General features: G+C 43.6%; 1 protein-coding gene across 1 annotated transcript; it reads right to left on the bottom strand.

Moving 5' to 3' along the window:
• Positions 1-12,538: 12,538 nt before the first annotated feature.
• NMD3 (NMD3 ribosome export adaptor) lies at positions 12,539-21,836 on the bottom strand. The gene is made up of 15 exons (XM_084291859.1): positions 21,734-21,836; positions 21,461-21,595; positions 20,878-20,974; positions 20,238-20,318; positions 19,735-19,863; positions 19,109-19,199; positions 18,947-19,025; positions 18,542-18,638; positions 18,147-18,264; positions 17,184-17,329; positions 16,397-16,509; positions 15,403-15,475; positions 14,746-14,852; positions 13,866-13,936; positions 12,539-13,426 (listed from the first exon to the last, which is right to left on the bottom strand). Exons 1-15 carry the CDS (start codon positions 21,775-21,777, stop codon positions 13,293-13,295), a joined length of 1,515 nt encoding a protein of 504 aa, XP_084147985.1. The 5' UTR covers positions 21,778-21,836; the 3' UTR covers positions 12,539-13,292.
• Between the last annotated feature and the right edge of the window lie 361 nt (positions 21,837-22,197).

Here is a 22,197-nt window from a genome sequence, read left to right as displayed (position 1 = left end):
GCTGCTGTGGGTGTCTGACAGCCTGATTCCAGGGGCGATACCACGGCAGCTAAACCTGCGTGCCCGGGTGTGTGGATCCACATGCCAGATATTTTACATCATGCGGAGCAGAGCCTTTCGAAGAACTGGCTTGTTCTTCACGACAGGGCATTTTTGCTCCTTTCCAAGAACAGCGGCGTGGGTTCTTCTGGCTCTCTGCTGCAGCGTGATGTGGTTGGCAGCTCAGGCTGACATCGCACTGTAGGAGCCCCTCCTTATCCCTGGCTTTCTTCGTGCTCTGAAGCCGGTGCTCAGGTGTCCTGAGGACGCAGGATAAGCATCAGAAGCTGCAGATGTTCATGGGAGGAGGTTGGCGCCACCGTTTGCGAGCAAATTATCCGGCGGTGTGACTCCACAGCAGGTGAAGCTCATCTTAGCCTCGGCTGCCTTGGCCTGCCCAGCCTCCCAGCATCTCCTGCCCCCTGGGGGGTGTTTCCATCCCCTCCTTCCTCCAGCACCTGTGGCTGGGTGAGAAGAGCACGGCTGTGTCCTGCCAGGCCTGGCCATGTTCCTGATTTCAAGGGAGAGGGCAGGAGGAGGTTGGTGTGGAACAGAACCGTGCTAGGGACTCAGAGCTGCAGCTGCAAGAGCTCAAACCGAGGGAGCCTTGTTTCTGGAGCCTGTGATAGGAGAGACACCAGGAACGAGCCCAGAGCTGGCCTTCCAAACGGTGCTGGAGCCAAAAGGGATCAAAGGAACTCAAGGGTGCTTTAATGACGAACCCAGCTTGTCTGGGTCCTGCTTTGTGTGGGACAGACACGGGGCAGATCAGAGAGAAAACTGCCCTGATCGCCTTAAGTTTCTGCTTCAATTATTTTCCACTGTCTTAGTTTTAAATGGGCAGATAAATCATTTCCTGCAGCCTTCAGGTGTGAGGCAGAGCCACAGCAGGCATTTTCAGCTTGGTTTTCTACAAGTTTTTTCACTCAGTGTGGGTTTACTCCTCCTTAGACCTCAGAGAATCCCATTGTAAGGCACAAAATAATGGGAAACAAAACAAATTTCTGCTTATGGAGCTAATCTGCTAAATGCTGCATAAACCAAAAGTCTCTGCTTTATCGTACGGGGAGCCTCACTGAGCTGAAAAAGAGGGGGCTGGTGATTTCGTTTGAATGTTTCTGGTCTGATCTTTTAATTCACGTTTCCCATGCTAAAAGGAATGAGCGATGTGTCACTGCACAACCTTTTATGTGCCTGGGTTCAACTTTGTTTGCCTGCAAACCAGAGCGAGCAGCAGTAAAAAGGCGTTTTGGTCTTTAATTACCTGCCTGCCTCGGTGCAAACCTGGGCAACAGCATTAAAAAGCCTGAAAACCACCAGAATCCATCGTTTCTGGTGGCTGCAGAGGCTTACGTCCCTAAATCCTTGCCTTGCAGGTGCTCACACCGTCAGAGGGAGAAGAGGGCCTGAGAAGGGGACAGCTCAGCAGGACGCCGCGGGATGGAGGTGTGGGGCTCAGGGAGGCCGAGCCCAGCAGCCTGCTGTGTGCATTCCCATCCCCAGTTTCTGTTCCACCAGCAGCGGCAGCGACCGGTTTGTTAACGAAATAACCCCGGAGCTGGACACTGCTAGTTAAGGAGGAGGAAGGGTGGCTGTGGATGGCTCTCAGGAATTTGCAATAAAGCTTTCATGACATTACCCTGCCCTCCTCACGTTCCCCTTTGCCAGATTAATGCAAATTTGTGTTGATGCAACGCTGTGAGTCAGGGGCAGGTTTCCTGGAGCACAGATAAGTTGACTCCAGATCCCCATCTGTGTCGGAGAGCTGTAGCCAAGGCTCCGCACGGCTCCGGAAAGGTTCAAGAGGGGACGGGGTCAGCCCCTCCGGGCAGGGGGCTCCTTGGGGAGGTCTCTGCTGCTCCTCGGGGCTGCAGCAAACCCACTCTGCAATAAAAGGCTTTATCCTTGCATCTCCAGTCACCCATCCGTGTATCACCAAGTACAGCGTGGGTTTTTGTTTGTTTGTTTTTAGTCTTGAAGGCTACTTCTAGTTATTCTCCATGAGATAAAAGGACCTTTAAGCATGTAGGCTAATGCTGGCACAAAAGGTAGGCATTCCAGGCACATTTTGTACTTTGAATGAAGCCATACTCGTGATTATGAGCTGTGGAAGGTATTCACCAGTTCCTGTTCCCCCCCCGGGGTAGAAGCTGGGAGAAGCAGCAGGAGTGGCTGCGCAGAAAGCACGGAGGAGAGCGCGCCTGGGGCTCTGCACCGCCGTGCTTCCAGCATCACGTCACGGCTGGATTCTGCTGAGCCGAACATTTCATTGCTGTGAGCAGGCCTCTGCTCCTGCACCGCCACCGACCCCTTCCACGGCTTCTGGCTTCGGGAGAAAACTTTGGTCGTGGAGCTGTGAGAGGCAAAGCGAAGCCAGCCAGGGCTCCGCTCGCTGCGTTGTTTCGGAGGGTGAGCGAAATGGAGCAGGACGCTGGCCTGCCAAAATGCGGGCGCTGCGGGGAGCCAGCCGGCGCTGCTCCAGGGTTGTGTTTGGGAAAACCCTAAAAATGCCTCCTCCCACCCCCAGTGCTCCGCTGCAACACCCAGCTGAGGAGGTCTGGGGGAAAATAGCTGCCGGGATGGGGCATTGGAACCGCTGCCGGAGGCGCTGGTTTACCACTGCTGAAACTTCCATGCGAACCGGGCAGGTTTTGAATAAAAAAGTGTGATTTTGTTGGAAAGCATGGAAATAAAAAGGCTGTGGGAGTAGGTCGGCATTTCCTAACAGATCAGCCCAGGCTGTTTGCTAAGGGAAGAAAGAAGGTGCGGCAAGGATGCCCGAACCTTGCTTGTGGCATATTCTTCCCCAATGAAGCTGATTCATATTTGGAGATGATTTGACTGCAGGCAGATAGTTTGGAACATAATGTATTATGCAGATCTCTACCTAATTTACTTGTCAAATTAGATCATTAAAATGCTTCGAGCACTCACGGCTTGGTTTAATTCTGCAGCGTTTTTAAGGCAAACTTAGCGCCTTTCCTCACCCAAATCTCGGCCCTGTCTTCTGCCACCCTGCTGCTCCCGGAGCAGGCCTGGAGGAGGGACACCGACACGGCGAGGGCTGGGGGCTCTTGGAAAGGGGTTTCAAGCCGAGGCTGCAGGAGGTGGTGGCTTCACCCGAGGCTTTCCTGTGACATGGTAATTGAGCTGCATTTTTGTGGCTCCGTGACTCTGACACCGCAGCTCTGCACAGACATCAAATTGCACCTTGTAGGAACCGGGGCAGCTGCCTCGGGAGGTCCCACAAGGAGCAGAGGTGGAGTTTTTGAGATTCGTAACGAGGGAAAACACTAATTGTGAACATTTTGGGCTGATTCTCCTAAAAAGTGTCTTCCAGCCTGGCGTGTCCCTACCTCCCCGCAGATCTTCAGCGTTGACTCCGTCCAAATTGTCAGACGAACGCTGCCTGGAGCGCGGTGCCGAGCCAGGCGATGGGTGTCCTTGTTGCATAAGGCAGAGCTTTGGCCAGAGGAGATTTCAGCAAGAGTGGAGAGGGGCGGGGTGTGGAGGCCACACTCTGTAATTGAGGATCAAAGGTAATTGTCTCTGCTGCTCCATGTGTGGGGCAGCCGCTCAGCTGCAGGAGGCAGGAGCGTCGGGAAGCAGCTCGCATCCAAACGTTTTGGCAGCAGGGAGAGGTGAAGGGGTAAGTCCTAATTTTGCAGAATCTGCGCCCTTTTTTTGTAAGAAAAGCCTTTCCTTAAGGTAGGTTGGTGATGCGTTTCTTTGGTAAGAGGCTTAAGTGTAATTTGGTGGAGCAAAAACTGCCTGGAATGTACAGAAATGTGCCTGACAGAGTAAGGATATTACTAAAAGTAGTTAATAACAATTCTTAACTACTGAAGCATTACCTAGTTTATCTCACCTGTGGGGAAGAAATGTAGAGACTATGGGAGTAAAATGGAAAAAAAAAGGCAAAGCTTCTCTAAAAACTTTAGAAGTGGCTTTTGTTGGGATAAAATCTCTACCTAGATCTATGAAATTTGATCTAATTTCTGTGGGATGAGATTTTTTCCGCACTCATGACACCACCAGAAGTTCTAACTCCCCAATTTAAAAGTGGGGAATTGCAGCTTCTGTTTTGTCTCCTTTTATTGAGTGAAGGGAAGCACCAGTAACCGACCTAGTCCCGATTTCCTTTCACTTCCCCAGGTCTGTATTCCTCTCATAGCTGCTGGATGTATCACTGAATAACGATTAGCATCAGTCTGAACACAAAGCTTTACAATAAACGTCTATGTTCTTATTCTTGTACCAGCCTCTGCTGCAGCAGGAGCCGCACGGTCCGTGCCCAGCTTGGTGCTGTAGTCCTGTAGGTGCAGCACTCTGCACGCTTCCAGTTTGTCCTCCAGCAACAGCCGCAGAGTTAGACCTAAAATTCCAGCTGCAGTGGCAGAAACCAGACCTCCACCAAGCTCCCCCTCAGAATCCATGACCGCTGAAGAGAAAGGGATGAGCGCTTTGTGAACTAAGCTGCTTCAACAGAGTCTGAAATAATCCAGCTCAAGGCAAAGTTATGAAAGTAGCTTGGTTTGGAGAACGAACCCGTAGCAATTATTGGGTAACCAGTTTCTGGGAAGCCGTCTGCGGAGTCTCCTTGGTGCAGCTCCCATTGTGCAGTGGTCTGGATGGGACTTAGAAGTGAAGGCAGAAAGGGCAAAAGAAGTGCAAAGGGAGCTTTTTATGGGACAGGGTAAAAGAATGGCTCACTGCAGGCTGTCTCTATCTGGTGTCATCTTTTGTGCTTTAAGGTGCTTTGTGGTCTTGGGATTTCAGCTCTCTTGGGTTTTAAATTATCATTTACCAAACCTAGTCAGTCTGAACAAACCGAATAGGATGGAGGTGCAGCCTATAGGACAGACTTTTTTTCTTCATTTTAAAGATATATAAAAATATATTATATACATATACATTTTTGACATATTTTATTCATATATAAATATATACAAAGTTTTTTTTTTTTCTTCCTTTTTTTTTTTTTTCCCCCTTTTTAAAGGTTTTTATTCTACTAACTCTCCTTTATTGCCATAGAGAAGCCTTCCAGCAGCTGCGCAAAGGCGAAGATGGATTTTAAGAGCATGAAGTACTATCTGTACTGGCTGTACTGCCAGTTCGAGCTCATCACCTGCAGCTACCTCATGGAGCCCTGGGAAAAGCTGCTCTTCTACACTTTTAACATCACCATGCTGGTGATGATCTCGTACACTGCTTACCTCTTTATCCCCGTCCACGTTAGCACGGCTTTCCAATTCTTCTTGCACTTGCTTGGAAACCAACACGAGAACGCTGTTTCTATCGTGAAGTAACACTGCCAACCTGACGCTGGCTTCTGGATCCAAGAAGTGTTTTTTTTTAACACTCTGTTTCTGTTTAGAAAGACAGGTTCAGGGCGTGTGCAAACACTGTTTTACTCCGCAGTATTTCTTAGTTTTCTTCTGTGTTCTGGGACTCTGTGACAGCAAGTTATTTTGCCAAAACTGTTTCAACCAGTCCTTGATTTTATGATTTGACTGACTGCTTTTTAAAGAGCTTTCAGTTTTAAAGACTGTCTGCAGTTATGGAGCTGGGTTTGGTACAGAAACGGCTGTGCTGCATATATTGTTATTCCAGGGAGAGCTGCTTGGATACGGAGTTTTCACCTTCAGAAATCACACGGCATGTATTTGGTCTGGTCCACCACAGCTTTCCTGATAGGAAAGATGTATACATGAAAGATTCTGTATGACATTTTACAACCATAAGCTGCTTCCATGTAACTAGTCTTGGTACGTATATATACATGTGATGATTTTAGTATTTATTCCGTTTGCCTCAATTATTTAGCGGTGAATTATTTGACTGGTTCGTTACCATTATGTAAACAACACAGCTGGTTTATTGAAAATGTAGGGGGTTAATTCCATACAAATTTAAAATAAAATTTTGATCTTCTTGGACTTAAAAAAATTGTTTTACTTTTAAAAGTCTGGTAAAGCACGCGGTTCATATGCGAAATACTAAACTACACGGTCAGTTGCAGTGGGGATGTTTTACACTCTTCCTGTTGAATAGTGTCTGGAACACGAGCTCCTGAGAGTTCAGATTTTGTAAGTCAAATGCTGGCCATCCTGCAGTCGGCTCCTTTCAAGTCCATGCCTTCGTCTTTGAAGCACAACGTGCCTGTGCTGCCAGCTTGTTAGGGGGGACATAGGAGCTGGTTGGGGTGGGGCACCACCACAATGAAATTGGGAACCAGATCAGTGCTCTGCATCAGCCCGACAGACAGGGACAGAGTGCACACAGGGTGACATAAATCCAGCTCTGCTCCCACCCGCACTGAAGTGAGTTCCCCTCCAACTTCTGAGCTCAGCGCTGCTCCTCGAATATCCTCTCCTTCAGGAGAGCAGGATGCTCCCAGGAAGTGGCAATCAAATTACTCAGGAACCGAGATTTGGTCACAGACTGTGACAAAACAAACTAAAACAATCATCACATTACTTGTCATTTCAACACCAGGTACAGTTACTTTCCCAATTTATAATTAGGGGAAAATGAGGGAGGATATGAAAACAGCTTATTTGTGAAAGCAAAGGAGTTTAAACTTACAACACTTTTGACAGGACGTAGGCAATCCCAGCTACGGTTGTTTAAACAACAAGCCTATTTAACGCTTCCTGCTGATAATCCCACTTTAAGTTTTATTAAAGTAATAGAATGGCTAAAGTGATAGATTTCTTGCATTTTCTCCTAAGAGCTCTCATGCACAGGACGTGTAGTGCCTTTAGCGAGGTTTAGGAACAGAAGGGAACGCAGTGTTTTAGTCGCATCAATTATCAAACTATTTGTCAAGACGACCCTTTGGTTTCAAAAGGGTCGGCCCCTAATGTAAGCACGTAAATGCCTAAATTACAGCACGACTACACACACAGCCGAAGTATTTGTTGACATGAAGGAACCTGGCATCAGGCTGAAGAGCCAGGAGTTGTGCTGGGCGTGTTTGTGAGTTTTGTTTATTGCCGCCCTTTCCCTGTCCTCCCAGCGCAAACCCACTGGCTGTTTGCTGTGGTTGCCGAACCTCCCGCTGCCTCTTTTGCAACAGCTGGCACAGGACGGGCTGCGGAGCTGCCCTGGTTGCAGGCTGCAACCCTACCTCGGGGCTGGCTCCTGGCTGGCTGCGAGTGACAGCAGAGCCAGCTCAGCTGTTTGCTCCATCCAGTGACAGCAACAACCCCGAGGGCTCGGATGTGTGAGCTGGAGAGGGCAGAAGGCCCCCAAAACCAGAAAAGGAAACAAAGAGAAGAACACTCAATAATTTCACTCACTCGGATCTTTTCCTGGCATGTCACTATGGCTCCTAACTACAGGATAGGATTTAAATATTATTTTCAAACTCTGCTTTGCAATCTGTTTCAAAACAGCACAAACACAAACGCCAACCTGCTGGGGCACGCTGCCCCTGGGAGCCGTGCTCTGAGCAGCAGCCCGAGGTGCCGCACTGACAGCGTAAGGCCACGGCTCCACATCTGCTAGTGCCAAAGCTGGGCACGCTCAGCTGGCCGTGCAGATTTGATTCAGACCAGGCACTGGCATCCTTGGGTGTGTTAGAACAGCCACAGCACCCCGTACATCATTTATCCTGGCTGTGCACACGCACAAGCTGCATGAGTGGGAGGTTGTTGTTGAGACGCGGGGCTGGCTGGTTAATCTCCTACACATCAATGTCACAGCAGTTGCGTGCTTAATGAGAAAATATCCAATCCTTCACGTCACTGCGTGCCACGCGAGAGAGAGGCACTCATTTCACACGCCTTTTTCCCAGTGTCACTGGGGGTTGAGCTGTTGGGTGTGTGCACACGGGAGAAGATCGGGATGTTTGCAGATGCTGCTTGCAGGTTTTTATTAAGCAGCAGATGCAAGAGTGAGAGGCGCTCATTGCTTTCTCCCAGGGCTGCTAACCACAGCGTGCACTCGTATGTGCTACGTGTACTTGCTGAGTGACTTTCTGACAAAAAAAGGAATTAATTTTTGTATTTGCAAATGTGAGCTTCAAACAAACAAGCAGCATTAATTTAAGTTCATTTACCCAATTCTGATGTCCTTTCCATTCCCATCTTTGTGAATAGTTCAGACCTAGAAAGAAACATGGGCACGACATGAAGCACTGTTCACGTCAGTGCTTAACCAACTTTTTAAAAGGACTCTTACATTTAAATCATACAACTTAACAACACTGGTTCAGCAAGAGTTGAAACTAAAGAACGAAATAATAAATAACTGCTAAAGTAAAACAGCTCAGGCTGTTCACTGTGAACTGTTTGATCGTTACAACTAGGATGTTATAGTAGATGCGCAGCTTCCTCATTATGAAGGTTTATTACTGTAGGACTTTTACAACTCATCTCATAAAGCTGTAATCCCTATTTTATAGATCCAAATAGTTTAAAATTCCTACAGGCAATGAAGATAATGATTTTGTTTTGCACAGAACATTATCTCCTCTGCTACCGATTGCTTCTAACAATTTTTGAGGCCTGAGATAAGTTGGGGACCCTTGTTAACTTTTATTGGTTTTGCTACTCTGACATCCACATTTTGTCTATGCTGCTACTCACATCTGGCTGCAATTTGAGTTATCTTCGCTGCCTGCTATCTGACTTGAAAATCCTGTTTCCAAGATGAACTTGTCAGCGCTTCCTGGCCTCTGCATCCCACAGAACATATTCCATCTTGCACGTGTGTTTAGAACAACATTGGGTTTACAGACAACCTGCTTCCTTTTCCAAAGCCGACCCGAAATCAGTCAGTCCTGCCTGGCTGAAGCCTTCTGCCTAATTTTTCTGCTCAGCTCAAAGTACTTTGTGCAACAGCCTCGTAGTAGTCGTCCTGGATGAGGTCTCCGATATACAAGTAACTACACAGAGACTTTTCCAGGTATTTCCCTAAGTGACACACAACTTGAAATTGGGAAAGTTGTCCTGATATTGCGTCTCCAAGGAGGCCAGGGCTCTGCCTCCATTCCTCTCTGTGTCTAGTGCTGTCTAAACCAAAGTGTTTGAACATCTCTGCTCCTTGGTGGATTCAAGACTCCTAAAGGACCTAATTCTGGCTTGTTTTGAATATGATATTCATATTTTAAGAAAAAAAATCTAAAACAAACCTAGAGCTTCAAACAATGTCTTTGAGGGCTTTCTCTTCTGCTGCATTCATGCTGGCTTAAATATGACAAGCCTCCTTACATGAGCACAACTTATTTTCAGGAGAGGTATGGGTTAAAAGTTGCAGCCCTTTATATCTCAGGTCCACCCAATAAAAAGGTATGAATTAACATTAATAATGAAGGTGTTAACCACCATCATTACAGCCTATGTAACATGAAGGCACATCATGCTAAGCGGTATACAAACAACCTGCCAAGTAATTTACAGCTTAACTAGTTTCCTTCTCTTATAAAATTTGTCACTAAACACTGGTTAGTTTTGGTCTTTCAAGTCCTTCCAATCCTTAGCACAGCTAAAGCATCTTAGTCAACATAAGAAGTTGTCACATGTAATTGTTTCATCTTATAAAGCTGAATATTCAAATTATGCAGACACCTTTCTTGATTAAGCTGTGTTTTTCACCATGGAACTGAGATCCTGACAAGTTTTAAACCTCATCTCTTCTTCCTGCTTTAACCAGGTTCCCATCCTAAGCTTATGATGAAGGTGAAATACAGAAAACTTAAAAACAGGTAAATTCTGAAAGTAATAATATTCTTTGCTACATAATTACGCTTTGGAATGAGCTACAGCAAACACTGCCAGAAGAGCTCTGAAAGCAACACCAACCTCACCCATGTTGAGAGCTGTTCTGGCAGCACGCAGCTCAAGTCAGCGGCCGTGGTGAAGTGCAGGGAGGGGAATCTGCCAGCAGGAGAGGTTACCAGCAGCAAGTCCTTAACATCAAGACCAAAGCCTTGTCTTATTTTCCCTGAAGGTATAACATTTGCATTTAAAACAACCTAACAGAAACTACATCAGCATTGACAAGAACGGAATCCAGTTTTCCTGACTTTATAGCCACCTTTTCCTTCCAGCAGCCGAACCCACTGCCCTTCAGGCCATTAACGTGAAGGAACAGTGACATCAGGTGGACTGTCACATTAATCACAAGAACATCGCAGCTTTTCTACAACTTCTACAGAAACGTGTGAACCTTCTGTGACGCGCTGACAGGCGTGAGCTCAGTAACTTGTGAGATACCTCAGCTTTTCTGTAGACTGTCCTTGCAGCGCTTCAGCTCTCTCAGGGCTCGATTAGTGCCAGACCTCCTGGAAAAAGGTAAATTTCACCTTAAAGCCAGAAATAGAGACAGCTTTCATTCCGCCCTTTAAGCAGGTGCACTATTATTGCACGCGTGTTGGTAGGATCTGCATGCCTGGAACAACAGCCTCTGGTAGCTCCTCATTACAAAATTCTGAGCAACAGCTCTCATGACAATGGATTTGTTTTTTTGGCAGAACTTTACATTTCATTTAAATGATCTAGAATTGTAGTTAATACATCAGGTACTCACAGAAACATATTCACTAAGGGAACTGAACCCCCCCAAAGTAATTTACTGTTAAACAAAATTAAGGTTCAGGTCTAAAACCCCCAGGTTTAGGTGTAGTTTTTCATTTTCCCTGTCTCCCTCCCTCCCATCGTTAATTCAGCAGGGGGAGGAAACATGAAACTCCCTTAGCGTAAGGAACTATTCCTTCCCACCATTTCTAAGCAGGGGAAGTTAGGGCTAAGGGCCTGTATGGAGCCTTATTTGGTTTCTCACTGAGAAATAATTTATTCTGAAACAACACATTCGCTGTTTTGAAGGACAAAACTCTTCTGTGCTGAAACAGAACCTATTCAGCTGGCCAGGCTTTTTTTTTTTTTTTTAAATACAACTTTAGAAAGTACTCGCTCTTTGGTTTACTACTAGCTTACCACAAGTAGCAAGTGTTTTGAAGTGTGACAAGCGTACTTCAGACTTCACCACCATATAATTATTTCAGCTCTAAACAACCCTTTTATACCTGCATTGCTATGCATAGATCTGTACTGTATTAAACAAGGTGCTTTCCCTTTAAACCCTGGCTTAATCCAGAGGTAGGGATTTTTAGGAGATGCATGGTAACTTCACAACAGAGAAAAGGCTGCCGTTAAGTACCTTTTGTCAAATTACTTATCCGGTGTCACTGAGAAGATCTTGGCACACATTTCATTTGCTGGTGCACCACCCAAGCCTCTTCTGGCTCCCAACTGTTGAAATGTTAAAGGGACGCTGTAAACTTGAGAACCTAAAATTAGAATTAACTTGGGTTTCAAGTACACACACAGCTTACCCGCTCACTGGGAGCTGTTACTACGCGTCACTAGCTAGCAAACAAACGCACAAAAGCCAAGCAATAGACTGAGATTTATGACTTGTTTGTTTTGCATCCCCAGTACGGCATCTTACCATACAAGTCTCTTGCTGAAAGATGCCTGAAAGCCGAGACTGGTAACAGATCATGGGGGTAAAAAGAAGAGGGACATCTCCAGCAACAAACAGGCTGACAGACGAGACAGCATTACTTCTGAAATTACTGAGGGCTACTATGAAGGAGAACACTAGAGAGGAAGGAGAAGGGTTGATCAAAACAGCGCAGTTTAAAACAAACTTTTATTACAACTCCCTCTCCATCTGCCAAGAACAGGAAGCTTCCTACCACAGCACGTGAGAGAAAGGATTGATCGTTTTTATCTGTCAGAAAAATCACAGCCTCTCATCCAGACACCGAACACACTGACTACAAGCTGCAAATTGAAGTTCTTCCATTTCCACGTATTTGGCCCAGGGGTCACTGGAATTGCGATTATCTACATTTCCCCAGCAACGCTGCTGGCAGGTGTAGCTACAAGCACCATCTGTATAATAAAACATTGTTATTGTAGTGATAATTCAGGTTAGCGATGCAGCTGCATTCTCATTTTTAAGGAAAAAAAAACCAAAACATGTCATGCCTTTCCTTATACTGAACTAAATTACTGTCATGAGATAAACTGTACCTTTGCTTTTCAGCAACTGAATGGATTTTTCTCAATTGCTTTTCTACGTAGTAGAAAACAAAACAAAACAAAGAGACAGTTCCTGGGAGAGAAAGCAGGAGAGCTTAGTTACACAAATGCACAGTAAAAGATGGCAATTCTAAGGAATGCCTGAGCTGCTAACAATGCCTACATCAAAACTGTCTTTCCAAATTTCCATTTTCCCCTTTACAAATGGATGATTACAAGATTGTGAAACATAATAAAAAAAAAAGTATGAAGAACTGATGACTAAACATACCTCCACCTTTTACAAAAAAAAAATACCTTTGCTTTCTCTGGCACACTGCTCCTGCAGTAAACTAAAACCAGAACAATTGGCATGTCATGTCCTAGTACCCTGCTTGTGCTCTCTTTGGGTTTACAGTAGAAATAAACTTAACAGTTATATAAATAATGATAGAACAAAGAAGTCCGTATAGTCTTTTAATATTTGTTAATGTGTGTTACTAATTAAAAACTGCTTTTAATCCACCGATACAGGCATGGAATACAGTACAATAAAATATTCATTACCATTTAACAGAAGACACATTTTTTTCTGATTCTGGACTGCATCTTCGAACAATTTAAAAGGAACTGTTTTTGTGTACACAACGTGTGTATTTGGAGCCTCCTTATCAAAGGATCCAAAGACACATTCTTGAACTTTCCCCAAATATTACATGGAATAATCTAGCATTGTCATAAAAGGCTTCAACCCATTGTGCCAAAAAGATTAAGACATGACAAAATCCTTTTCAGGTGAAGAAAAGGAAGCAATTTATAAAGGATAAAAGTCTAGCAAACTAGAATAAAATCTCTCCCTCTGGATATTCTTCCTTGATAAGTGTCTTCCACTTAAGACAAGGGCTATTTCCAGCGGATAAACCTGCAGTTAGTCAACTGGTCTTTATCCTGCAGAAGCTGCAGGAGAAAGTGCTCAAGAGGTGCAAAGAACTTGTGGAGCTGATGCTGCAATGCTTGCACAGGAACTTAACTGCAACTGCTGATCCTCAAGAGAATTTATATATAAAGTGTTCATTCAGCAACATGATTTAGGGGTTCGCTGATAGAGATCACGGTACTTTTCACACCCACGTGATCACAGTTCATAATGTTTGCTTATTTACAGGGTACTTTCTCCTCTCCAAGGGAGTATTAATTGCATTGATTAATGCATCGGTCTTATTCTGTCATCATATTCGCTCCCTCCCCACCAGTGGCATCCTGGGAGATATGCAGATCCTCCAGCATTTCGGCCAGGCTGATCCGTGGAGCACCATCGTCATCCGTGTCGCTCTCCACTGGAATGTCTGCATCTACAAGAGCAATTAAAAAGACAACAACACAAGAACAGCTAAGCAATAAAAAACACCACCACCAACAAAAAAATACAAACAAACCAAAAGAAACTAAACAACCCCAAAGAAGTAAAAACAAACAAGCAAGCAAACAACTCCCTCCTAAAACCCAGCAACTCCAAAGGCTAATAATGCTTGCCTTCTTGGAAGATGCCAAGTTATTTATCAAATCTTTCATCCTGCACAGGTTTTGGGTGTGGAAGAAAACAGGCTTTTACCTCCATATGACTGTATGCATCACACAGTGCATGGGAAATACCACACGCTATCACCACATTACTGCATTTCTCTAAGAATGAGCAGTTCAAAGATCCAAAGGCAAAACTACAACAAAAATATCTTCACTCAAATGGTAATGATGAAGTTACATGCAATTAAACAATTAAAAAAGCCTTACTTCTGTAAATGTTGACATTTTTCCTTATGGTTTCATCTTCTTCAAGATCTTCAAGGAAGTCTTGGTATTGTCTGTAAAAGATGCTTCATATATTTACTAAACTTTTCCTTTGCGTTTACACAAGTTTATAAAACAATCAAAGAAACAAAGCCTCAAGGAATGACTGCAGCCTGCAGTTCTTTAGGCATGCCTTCTGATTGCATTCCAACATTTCCAACTCATTATTTCTGCTTTTTCTCCAAATTTTTAGCTCTTATCAGCACCTAATTACCTCATTTTTTCTACTCGGTTGGACATTATTTAGTAACTCCTTTTGCTCTTTCAGCTATGCCATGGAACAAACCAGCCACAAACACGTTTTCATAGCCAAACAGACAGCAGCCATAATGCTTCACAGTGCTTCATAAAGCAGACACAATGCTTCTAATCGTTTGTCTCATGGTTTTTCTTGAAATAACATAGTTTTTTAATATTTTGCAACAGTAAACCTGAAAGACTTGCAGGGTTATCTTTAAGATTCAGGATTTAGTTTGTGCCTTGCCCCCTACCACTGGCCTCAGTATCCATCTTCCCTGAAAACATAGAAATCACAACAGAACACTTTAAAAGCATAAGGTGCATATGCTTGAAGCACTTCCTGCTCTAGGAAAAGGGGAAAAATGCAGAGATACTCCTCAAAGAACACTGAGATCAACCTGTGCTGTGAGCCATCATCGTGCTCACCTAGAACCAGCAGCATTTGCTTGTGCCCCCCTAGCAGTCAGTACGGCATTACATCACAGGGGGTTATCTTCAGCAGGAAGTGGTTAACTGTTACTTCTAGACTTGGCACAGTATCCTAGGTAGAAAGGACTGAAAAGCTTCATGGCAGACAACAAACCTTTCATCATCTGTATCCATGCCTTCCTTGTCCCTTTCCAGCTCTTTCAGTTTCCAGTTTCTGCGATGCTGGCGTTTGGCGCGGTCATAGCTCTTCTTTATTAATACCTACAGAGAAAAACAACAAATATTTACACACGCGCACCTTAAACAGAACTGATGGCACACTTTAACAAACCAAAACACCACCCGAGTCTACATTTGAGCAACCATAAAATCAGCTGAATGAATGTTAGACTCGTTCTTACCAACAAACACAAGGCAGCATAAGAGATCTGTACTTTTGCCCTGAACACCCCACAATGGCCAGTCTGACACTCTAAAACTTTGTATAGAATTTGTATAGTATTTTTCAATTCAATCCAAAGTATTTGGAAACCTTTGTGTCCTAAGAGGCACAGATTGGAGATATAATACAGTTTTCACCACACAGTGTACGGTAATTTGAACAGCAACAAGTAAGATAAGTTAAACTACATTATTTAAACACCACTTAAAAAAGCATGTACTCAAAATCAAACTTTATACTAATTTCAATGTTAACATCTCCTTCCTTCAACACCAGGGAACGTGTGTGTTCATTATAAAACTATTATATGTGCCTTAATACCCCTAAGTAACGCAGAGAACTTTATACAGAGAAAGAAGATGTTCTTACCACGTCGGGAATACTGTGTGGGTTCATCTTATTCACAAACTCATCATTCAAGTTACAGTTGGCCAAGTCGAATCTAAAATTAGAACAGGTAGTTAGTTCATCCTTTAACGTGAATGTACAAGATTGTACTCAAGGTATTATATGCTTGTATTAACAAGCTAATTTAAGGCTTGTGTTAAACACCATAGAGCCTAAGTTATACAAGTTACAGCTCCGAAGAAAGATAAATGTTGCCAAATTAGAGAGCAAGGAAAAAATCCACATCAATATACAGCTGATGAAACTGAGTAACTCTTACAAGCTGCTGTTCCCCAATTCAGTAGCACATTGCACTCAGCAGCCTCCTGAACCAGTGTAACAATATCCCTGAGCTTCTGCTGGCTTCAGTCATGTTTAAGCATCCCTGTCCAGGCCTAATCTTTCAAACATCTCCCATTTGTCACTGCTGTACACAATACTCACTATCAAGCAAAAAGGCCATACGCCTTCCCTTCCTTGGGCCTTGCCCAGCATTTTGAATATCCCTCTCATCTGTGTCTGAACAGTTCTTATCTGCACTTCAGAAGTCAACGCTTTAGCCCTCATACTACTAACACTCCTTTTCCTGGCATTATTTCTGCTAGAAAAGTTTTATTGTATTAGAATCATCTCTTCATGGCCACAATGAAAGATTCTACCCCTTTTGCTGATTTCACCTAGAAAACCGACAACTTTCTTGATAATATATAAGCAAGAATCCAGGCCAGCAGTATGAACTGAAACAACCATTCCTGCTTCCTAGCAACCAAATAAGAGTTAGGTCATCAGCTGCCAGTATTTTTTCCTGTGTTTGCTCTTGAGAGATTCAAAACTTCCCTTCCACAACAGCAGACAAAAGTCTTTAAAGCCTTTCATACTTCCTATGTAAATTCATCATCAGAATTCCTACTGCAAGGCTCAAATGCTAACTCCTATGGCACAGCTCATTCAAATAAAACCAAGAAACAGAACAGACCCCAAGACAAGGTCTCCAGGATTTAGAATGTGTCCCAAGTGAGTAGAGCAGAAATACTGATGATCTGTATCCAACTCCGAGGTTTTCTGTACCCAGGCTTCAGCCAGCGTGTGCTTGAGGAATGAAAAATAAACTCTTGTAATAAATGCAGCTTAGCTTTCGGTACTGTTGAAATATTTGTACTGCTACATTGCTGGTTTAAATTACAATTGTAATTAAGCTTGTACTTCTACAACAGGCGCCCAACAAATTGCTCCCTACTCTTAATTTCTCATCTTTACAAAGCTAAGGAAATGGGCATGGCAATCACTTTTTGCAGGAACTCAATTATTTCTTTTTTTTTAAAAACACACTTCCTAACTTTCTATTACATATAGCTTTTGCCTGAGGAAAAAAAAACAACAAAACAAAACACAAACATTTGGCACCAGTCCATTGATTCTGATTAAAAAGCAATGCTTCTACACTTCAACAACCAAAGAAATCAGTAATTGAAGAGCTGAAAAGCTGACAATACTTTCAATGATGATAACAGAATGTAGAGTTTAAACTGTTTGATACAAAATTCTAAAAGTGGGACTCAAGGAACATCCAACTCATCACAATTTCCAAAACAAAACACTGTCCACAACTGCCTGAGAGGAGCTTTTGCAAGTGGCATGACAGAAGGACATACATCTGGCTTTTTAACATAGAATGATGCAAAAATGATGTTCAGTGAAGGAGGGGATGGAGAGGAGAGGAAGGCCTAACACATGAAATTAAACACAGAGGAATGAACTCTTACTTTGTTTGATCTTGCCCCTGCACCTGCACCTTTCTTCCTTTCTTGAACTCTATTGATATCCATAACAATAAATTCCTCCAGCTGTTTTGGGTGGAACAAGCTATTGAAAGGGTAGCGCCAGTAGGTATTTCCATCAATTTCAGCAACTGGAAAACAAACCAAAAAACAGAATGGCAATCACAAGGGAGAGAGAGCTCGCATCGGAGAAATTAAAAGAAAGCATTCACCAAAATGTAGGCAACTGCAATGCATTCTGTTCAAGTTTTTATTTTTTTTTTTAAATGGTAACAAACTATTTGGGACAAGACACAGATTGCAAACTCTCACTATGAGAGCAGTTGATGATCTGTGACAGCCAAATCACGTATCACCTGTCTGAAACACAGATGATTTTTATTCATAAAAATCATTTCTCTAGTAAGGGACGAAGCCTTATTAGAGGTATTTTTCTTTATATAGTATACATGCACACACTACTACAAGCATGTATACTCAGACTCATGCACCCCTACTATATAAAGCATCCAAATACACATGCACACAGTGCAGTCTGTATAACTAGCTGGGCAGTCCAGCTCAGCAGCAAAATCTAATCACAGCATCTGCTTCTGTGGCACCCAGACAGCTAGAACTGAAATTACAGTGGGGGAAAAAAAGAAAAAAAAAAAAAGAGGTCTTCTAATTTTAGAAGCACACCTCTCACAAATCTAAGTGCTTAGAGGGGCACTAGAGCCATGAACCTAGTACTGACCCTCCACATTTTGCCTAGAATACTTGGGAAATGAAGTTTAGGGAAGAGCTATGTGTCAGTTTGCTGTTAAATTTCCAATTCTGTGAGTGCACAGATGCATTTACAACACGAAGGTGTAAAAATACAAGATTTCATGAAACCAAAAATAGATTGTGCCAACAACAGAAAAAAATCACACGCTGCATAGCACAGAAAAAAAAAAGAGAACTTACTCTGCAGAGTGCTCGGATCAATGAGGTGGACAGTACTCGTTACTCTAATGCACACGCAGATCTGGCTCATATTACCGAGACTCTGCGCCAGTTTTGGTGACAGACATACAACATTGTCCTGCACACAAACAGAAAATAGTTTACACTCACATTTCCTTAATTTTTAAGCAAGTCTTTGGAGAAATCCGAAACAGAGATTTTTAAACTTGAGGTTTTCAATTCTCCACCCAACATCCCCCAACAACTTCAAGATACCTGCTACCTGCACTTGATGCTTGGTGTGTGTAGACCCTCCCCATTCCCCTACACACACAATAAATCTTGCCTCCCTTAGCAAAACCAAACTCTACCCACTTCATACAATACCCTCTGGAGATGAAGCAGAAAGAAGCTACCTTGCATATTGGAACAATTTCCACAGAGAAAGTGCTTTTGTAATTGTAGACATTACTATGAACATCATGTGAGGTCAAACGTTGGGATGACTTAGATCTACAAAACACAAAAACAGAGCTTTCATGCGGCAAGAACGACATTACTTGAGACATAAAATAATCACTACAACGTACAGCAACAAAAGCATATGCTATCAACAACCAATACACTAAGACATTGGAAAGATGCACAAAGGTTAGCTTCACAATGGCTAAATGGAAGACACAGGACTTCTGTAGAAAGGGTTTTGCCTGTTTTAGCCAGAATACAGCTTCATTACACTTCCATGATTCTTTAAAAATAAAGGAAACAGACACTTCTCAGAAGCTTCTGGGTACTCAATGCAATAAATGTAAGCGATGTACCTAGATGGAACTGTACACTGAAGGAAGTCTACCATCTTCTGGGCCTGTTGCTTTGAAGAATAATAAAAATCCAGGCCATCTAAAAGGAAAAGAAAACCTTGATGAGCACACCTACTTCACGTATTACATTTACCCTGAAGATTAACAAGCCACCCCACTTACCATGGATTTCTTTGATGCGAAGTGTATTTTGATGAAGCTTGTGTTTTAAAATCAGCTGCTCCAAATAGAAGAAAGTCTTTTTGTGCAGAGTCTAAAACAAGGACAAGATAAATCTATCAAAGTTGTTTAAGAACCACCTAGTGCAAATGCAGTATCTCTGGAGAATAAACATTTATGTGAAAAGAAAAGGAAGAGTCCAAAGGCTACCCTAAATAATCAAAACGACTTCAGAGATGTGCTCTATTTATAACAAATTCTTTAAAGCTTCTGTTTCTTATTTTTGTATAACTGATTGCTAAAGATAACATTTTCTTTAAAGAAGATTTAAATATTTATAAACAATCTGTCCCATTGTTTCTAACACTGCCTTAAAATACAGAAGGATATTTAAAAATTCACATAGGATCTGCCTGCAAGCCATCACATAAAAGCGAATATGCTAATAATACTAGAAAACAGAAAAGGCTTTTTTAAACTAAGACCAGTAGGGGAAAAAAACACCAATCACTAAATCTATTACTGTGGCAGCGGGCAAGTGTAAGCACATCTTTTCCTGAGAAAATCATCCAAAGATTTCTCCATGTTACTGTTTTGCCATCAACAAATGAAAATTAGTTTGCCTCTACCTTTTGCCTCACTTGAACTACAGCTTTCCAGAAATCCTTAGCTTCAATTCGATGACAGTCTTCACACATTTGAGGCTGAACCATGTATTCCACCACAAATACTTGTTGAAGAACCGCTCCATTTATCACCTGCAAAACAAAAGTGTAGATTTTCTCGCCGGTCCTGTCAAGAGACTAGAGTACTAGTTTACCACAGCATTCTGAAGCAACTTTCGTATTATACTAGAACTGCATGACCAACAGCTATACTTATGTAAGAAATGTCAGCAATGTTTTCTCAACTTTACAGGGACAGCAGATATCTTCTTCAAATTGTGATGAACAGCACTTTAATGACAAATTTTAGGCATAACAAAGTCAACATTTTTTCAAGAGAAGGCATTAAACACGTTAGATTTTACCAGCGAACAGATAAACTAAAAAGCAGTACCAACAATAAAAACTATACTGTTTGCCATTCAAGCTTTAAAAAAGCTACATGCAGATTGCTCTACTTTTGTTACCTCTTTCTGAACAGTCACTTTCAGCTTCAGTCTCTTAGAATGTGGTTCAGTCCAAATAAAGCCTGCATCAATCAGCCGGACCTGCCAGTGGGAATGAACAAGGACTCAGTGTTAAAAACAAGCAGCTCTAGCTACCAAAATACACAGGCTTATGGTATAATTTGTTGTTCCTTAGTTAACTGAGAAAATGAATAACCTTATTATAAAAAGCATATGCTGGCATACCAAACCCAATTAATAATGCTAAATAAATAATTAATGATGTAAAATTAAGGTACACTAAAATACATTAGTTTCTTTCAGTTAATTATGTTTAATTCAGTTAACGCTCATCTCTCATCTATATGACAGCAACAGTGCAGGTCACTGCATGCTGTTAGGCCACAGAACTGTACTGCAGTAGCCTCCTCAGTTTGCTTCAAAGTTCTTTCTTACAGCCTGTCCTTACATTGCAGAATTCCAGCACCGAGTTCTGAGATCAGATCGTCGTTACTTGTGCTCACTATAAAGCAGTTAATAAACTCTACACAAATACTAATGACTGCTCTGGGAGAATTGACACTTGTATGAGTCAGCTAGACTTCACTTCACGTAGTGCTAACAGACATGCTGTGAAATACTCACACAGTTGGCTGCCCACCTTGTTAAGTGAAGCTTTGATTTTTTTAAGACACAGGGCAAGAAGCTCTCTTGATTCTAAGGCACACTGAATCCAAGTTCCTGGAGGCTGAAGATATCTATAATAAAGAAAACATGCTACAATATATAATGTTACTTCAAACAATTAAATCACTCAAAAGATGCGCCATTATTTACCAAGCTCTCAATTGCAATATCAGCTATGCAACTACAGCTTTTGCTTACATAAAAGAGTAAGATTTATGCATTCCACAAGCATGCAAACTTTTACTGCCATCATTATTAATTTGTATACTTTTTGCTTTTAGAGCCCATAAGCTCATATGATTACTCTTAAATCACATATTAAAGACTTCCATGCAGACGATTTAACCATCCTAGAAAAGAAAGCTAACCCTGCAGCTGCACTACCATCTCCAAACCGGTGCAAGCGACCAGCAGATCCCCTCCAACCTGTACCAGACTTGATGAAAACACACCACAGAGGGTGACAGCACCAGGAGCAGGGAGACCACTGCTCCCCTGCTGGTTTGCTTTGCCCCTGAGGGGGTGCCACCTCCGGAGGTCGGGGTGCAGGTGCCCACCTTTCACACTGCTTGCAGAAGCTGAGGGTGAGCTGCTTGGGGATGCCCTCGGTGATGTCCACGCGTGCTCGCAGGCAGCCCACGCACATGTTGGCCGGGTTGGGCGGGATGGGCACGCCGCAATGGCAGCACAGGCTTCAACATGAGGAGGAAAAAAGTCAGTCACACACTGAACCCCAACGCAAACCCAAGGTACGCGCAGGTATTTTTTTTGTTTTCCCCTCAAATAAAAACGTTGTCCCAGGAGCCCGCCCATGCCCCCCCCTCGCTTACATGTTGCCCTGGCTGTGGGCCGCCGGCCCCACCATGTACTCCATGGCGCCGCCTCAGCGCCCAGCACACGCGGCCCGGAGCCGGCTCGGAGCGGAGGAGGCGGGGACGGCTTCCGGGCGATGGAGGAAGGGGAGGAGAGCGGCGAGAGGGCGGCCGGCGGGGCCGCCACCACGAGATGGCGGCAGCGCCCTCCTGCCCGCCCCGGAGCCCCCACCACAAGATGGCGGCATCGCTCCCCTGCCCCGGAGCCCCTGGAGCCCCTGGAGCCCCCACCACAAGATGGCGGCAGCGCCCCGCTGCCCCGTGTCCCCCACCACAAGATGGCGGCAGCGCCTTCATGCCCCGGGCAGCTCCCCTCATAGAAGTCGGGGCACTGGGCCTGGGCCCCTAACGCATTGTGCTTTGTAAATAAATAAATAAAGAAAGAAGTCAGAGAAATAGCAAGTGCTGTGTTTCGGAGATGG

Source organism: Netta rufina (assembly GCF_964035555.1).
Source record: "Netta rufina genome assembly, chromosome: 9".
Taxonomy (NCBI): domain Eukaryota; kingdom Metazoa; phylum Chordata; class Aves; order Anseriformes; family Anatidae; genus Netta; species Netta rufina.
The sequence above is the reverse complement of the archived record's forward strand: the minus strand, read 5'-3'. Positions and strand labels throughout refer to the sequence as shown.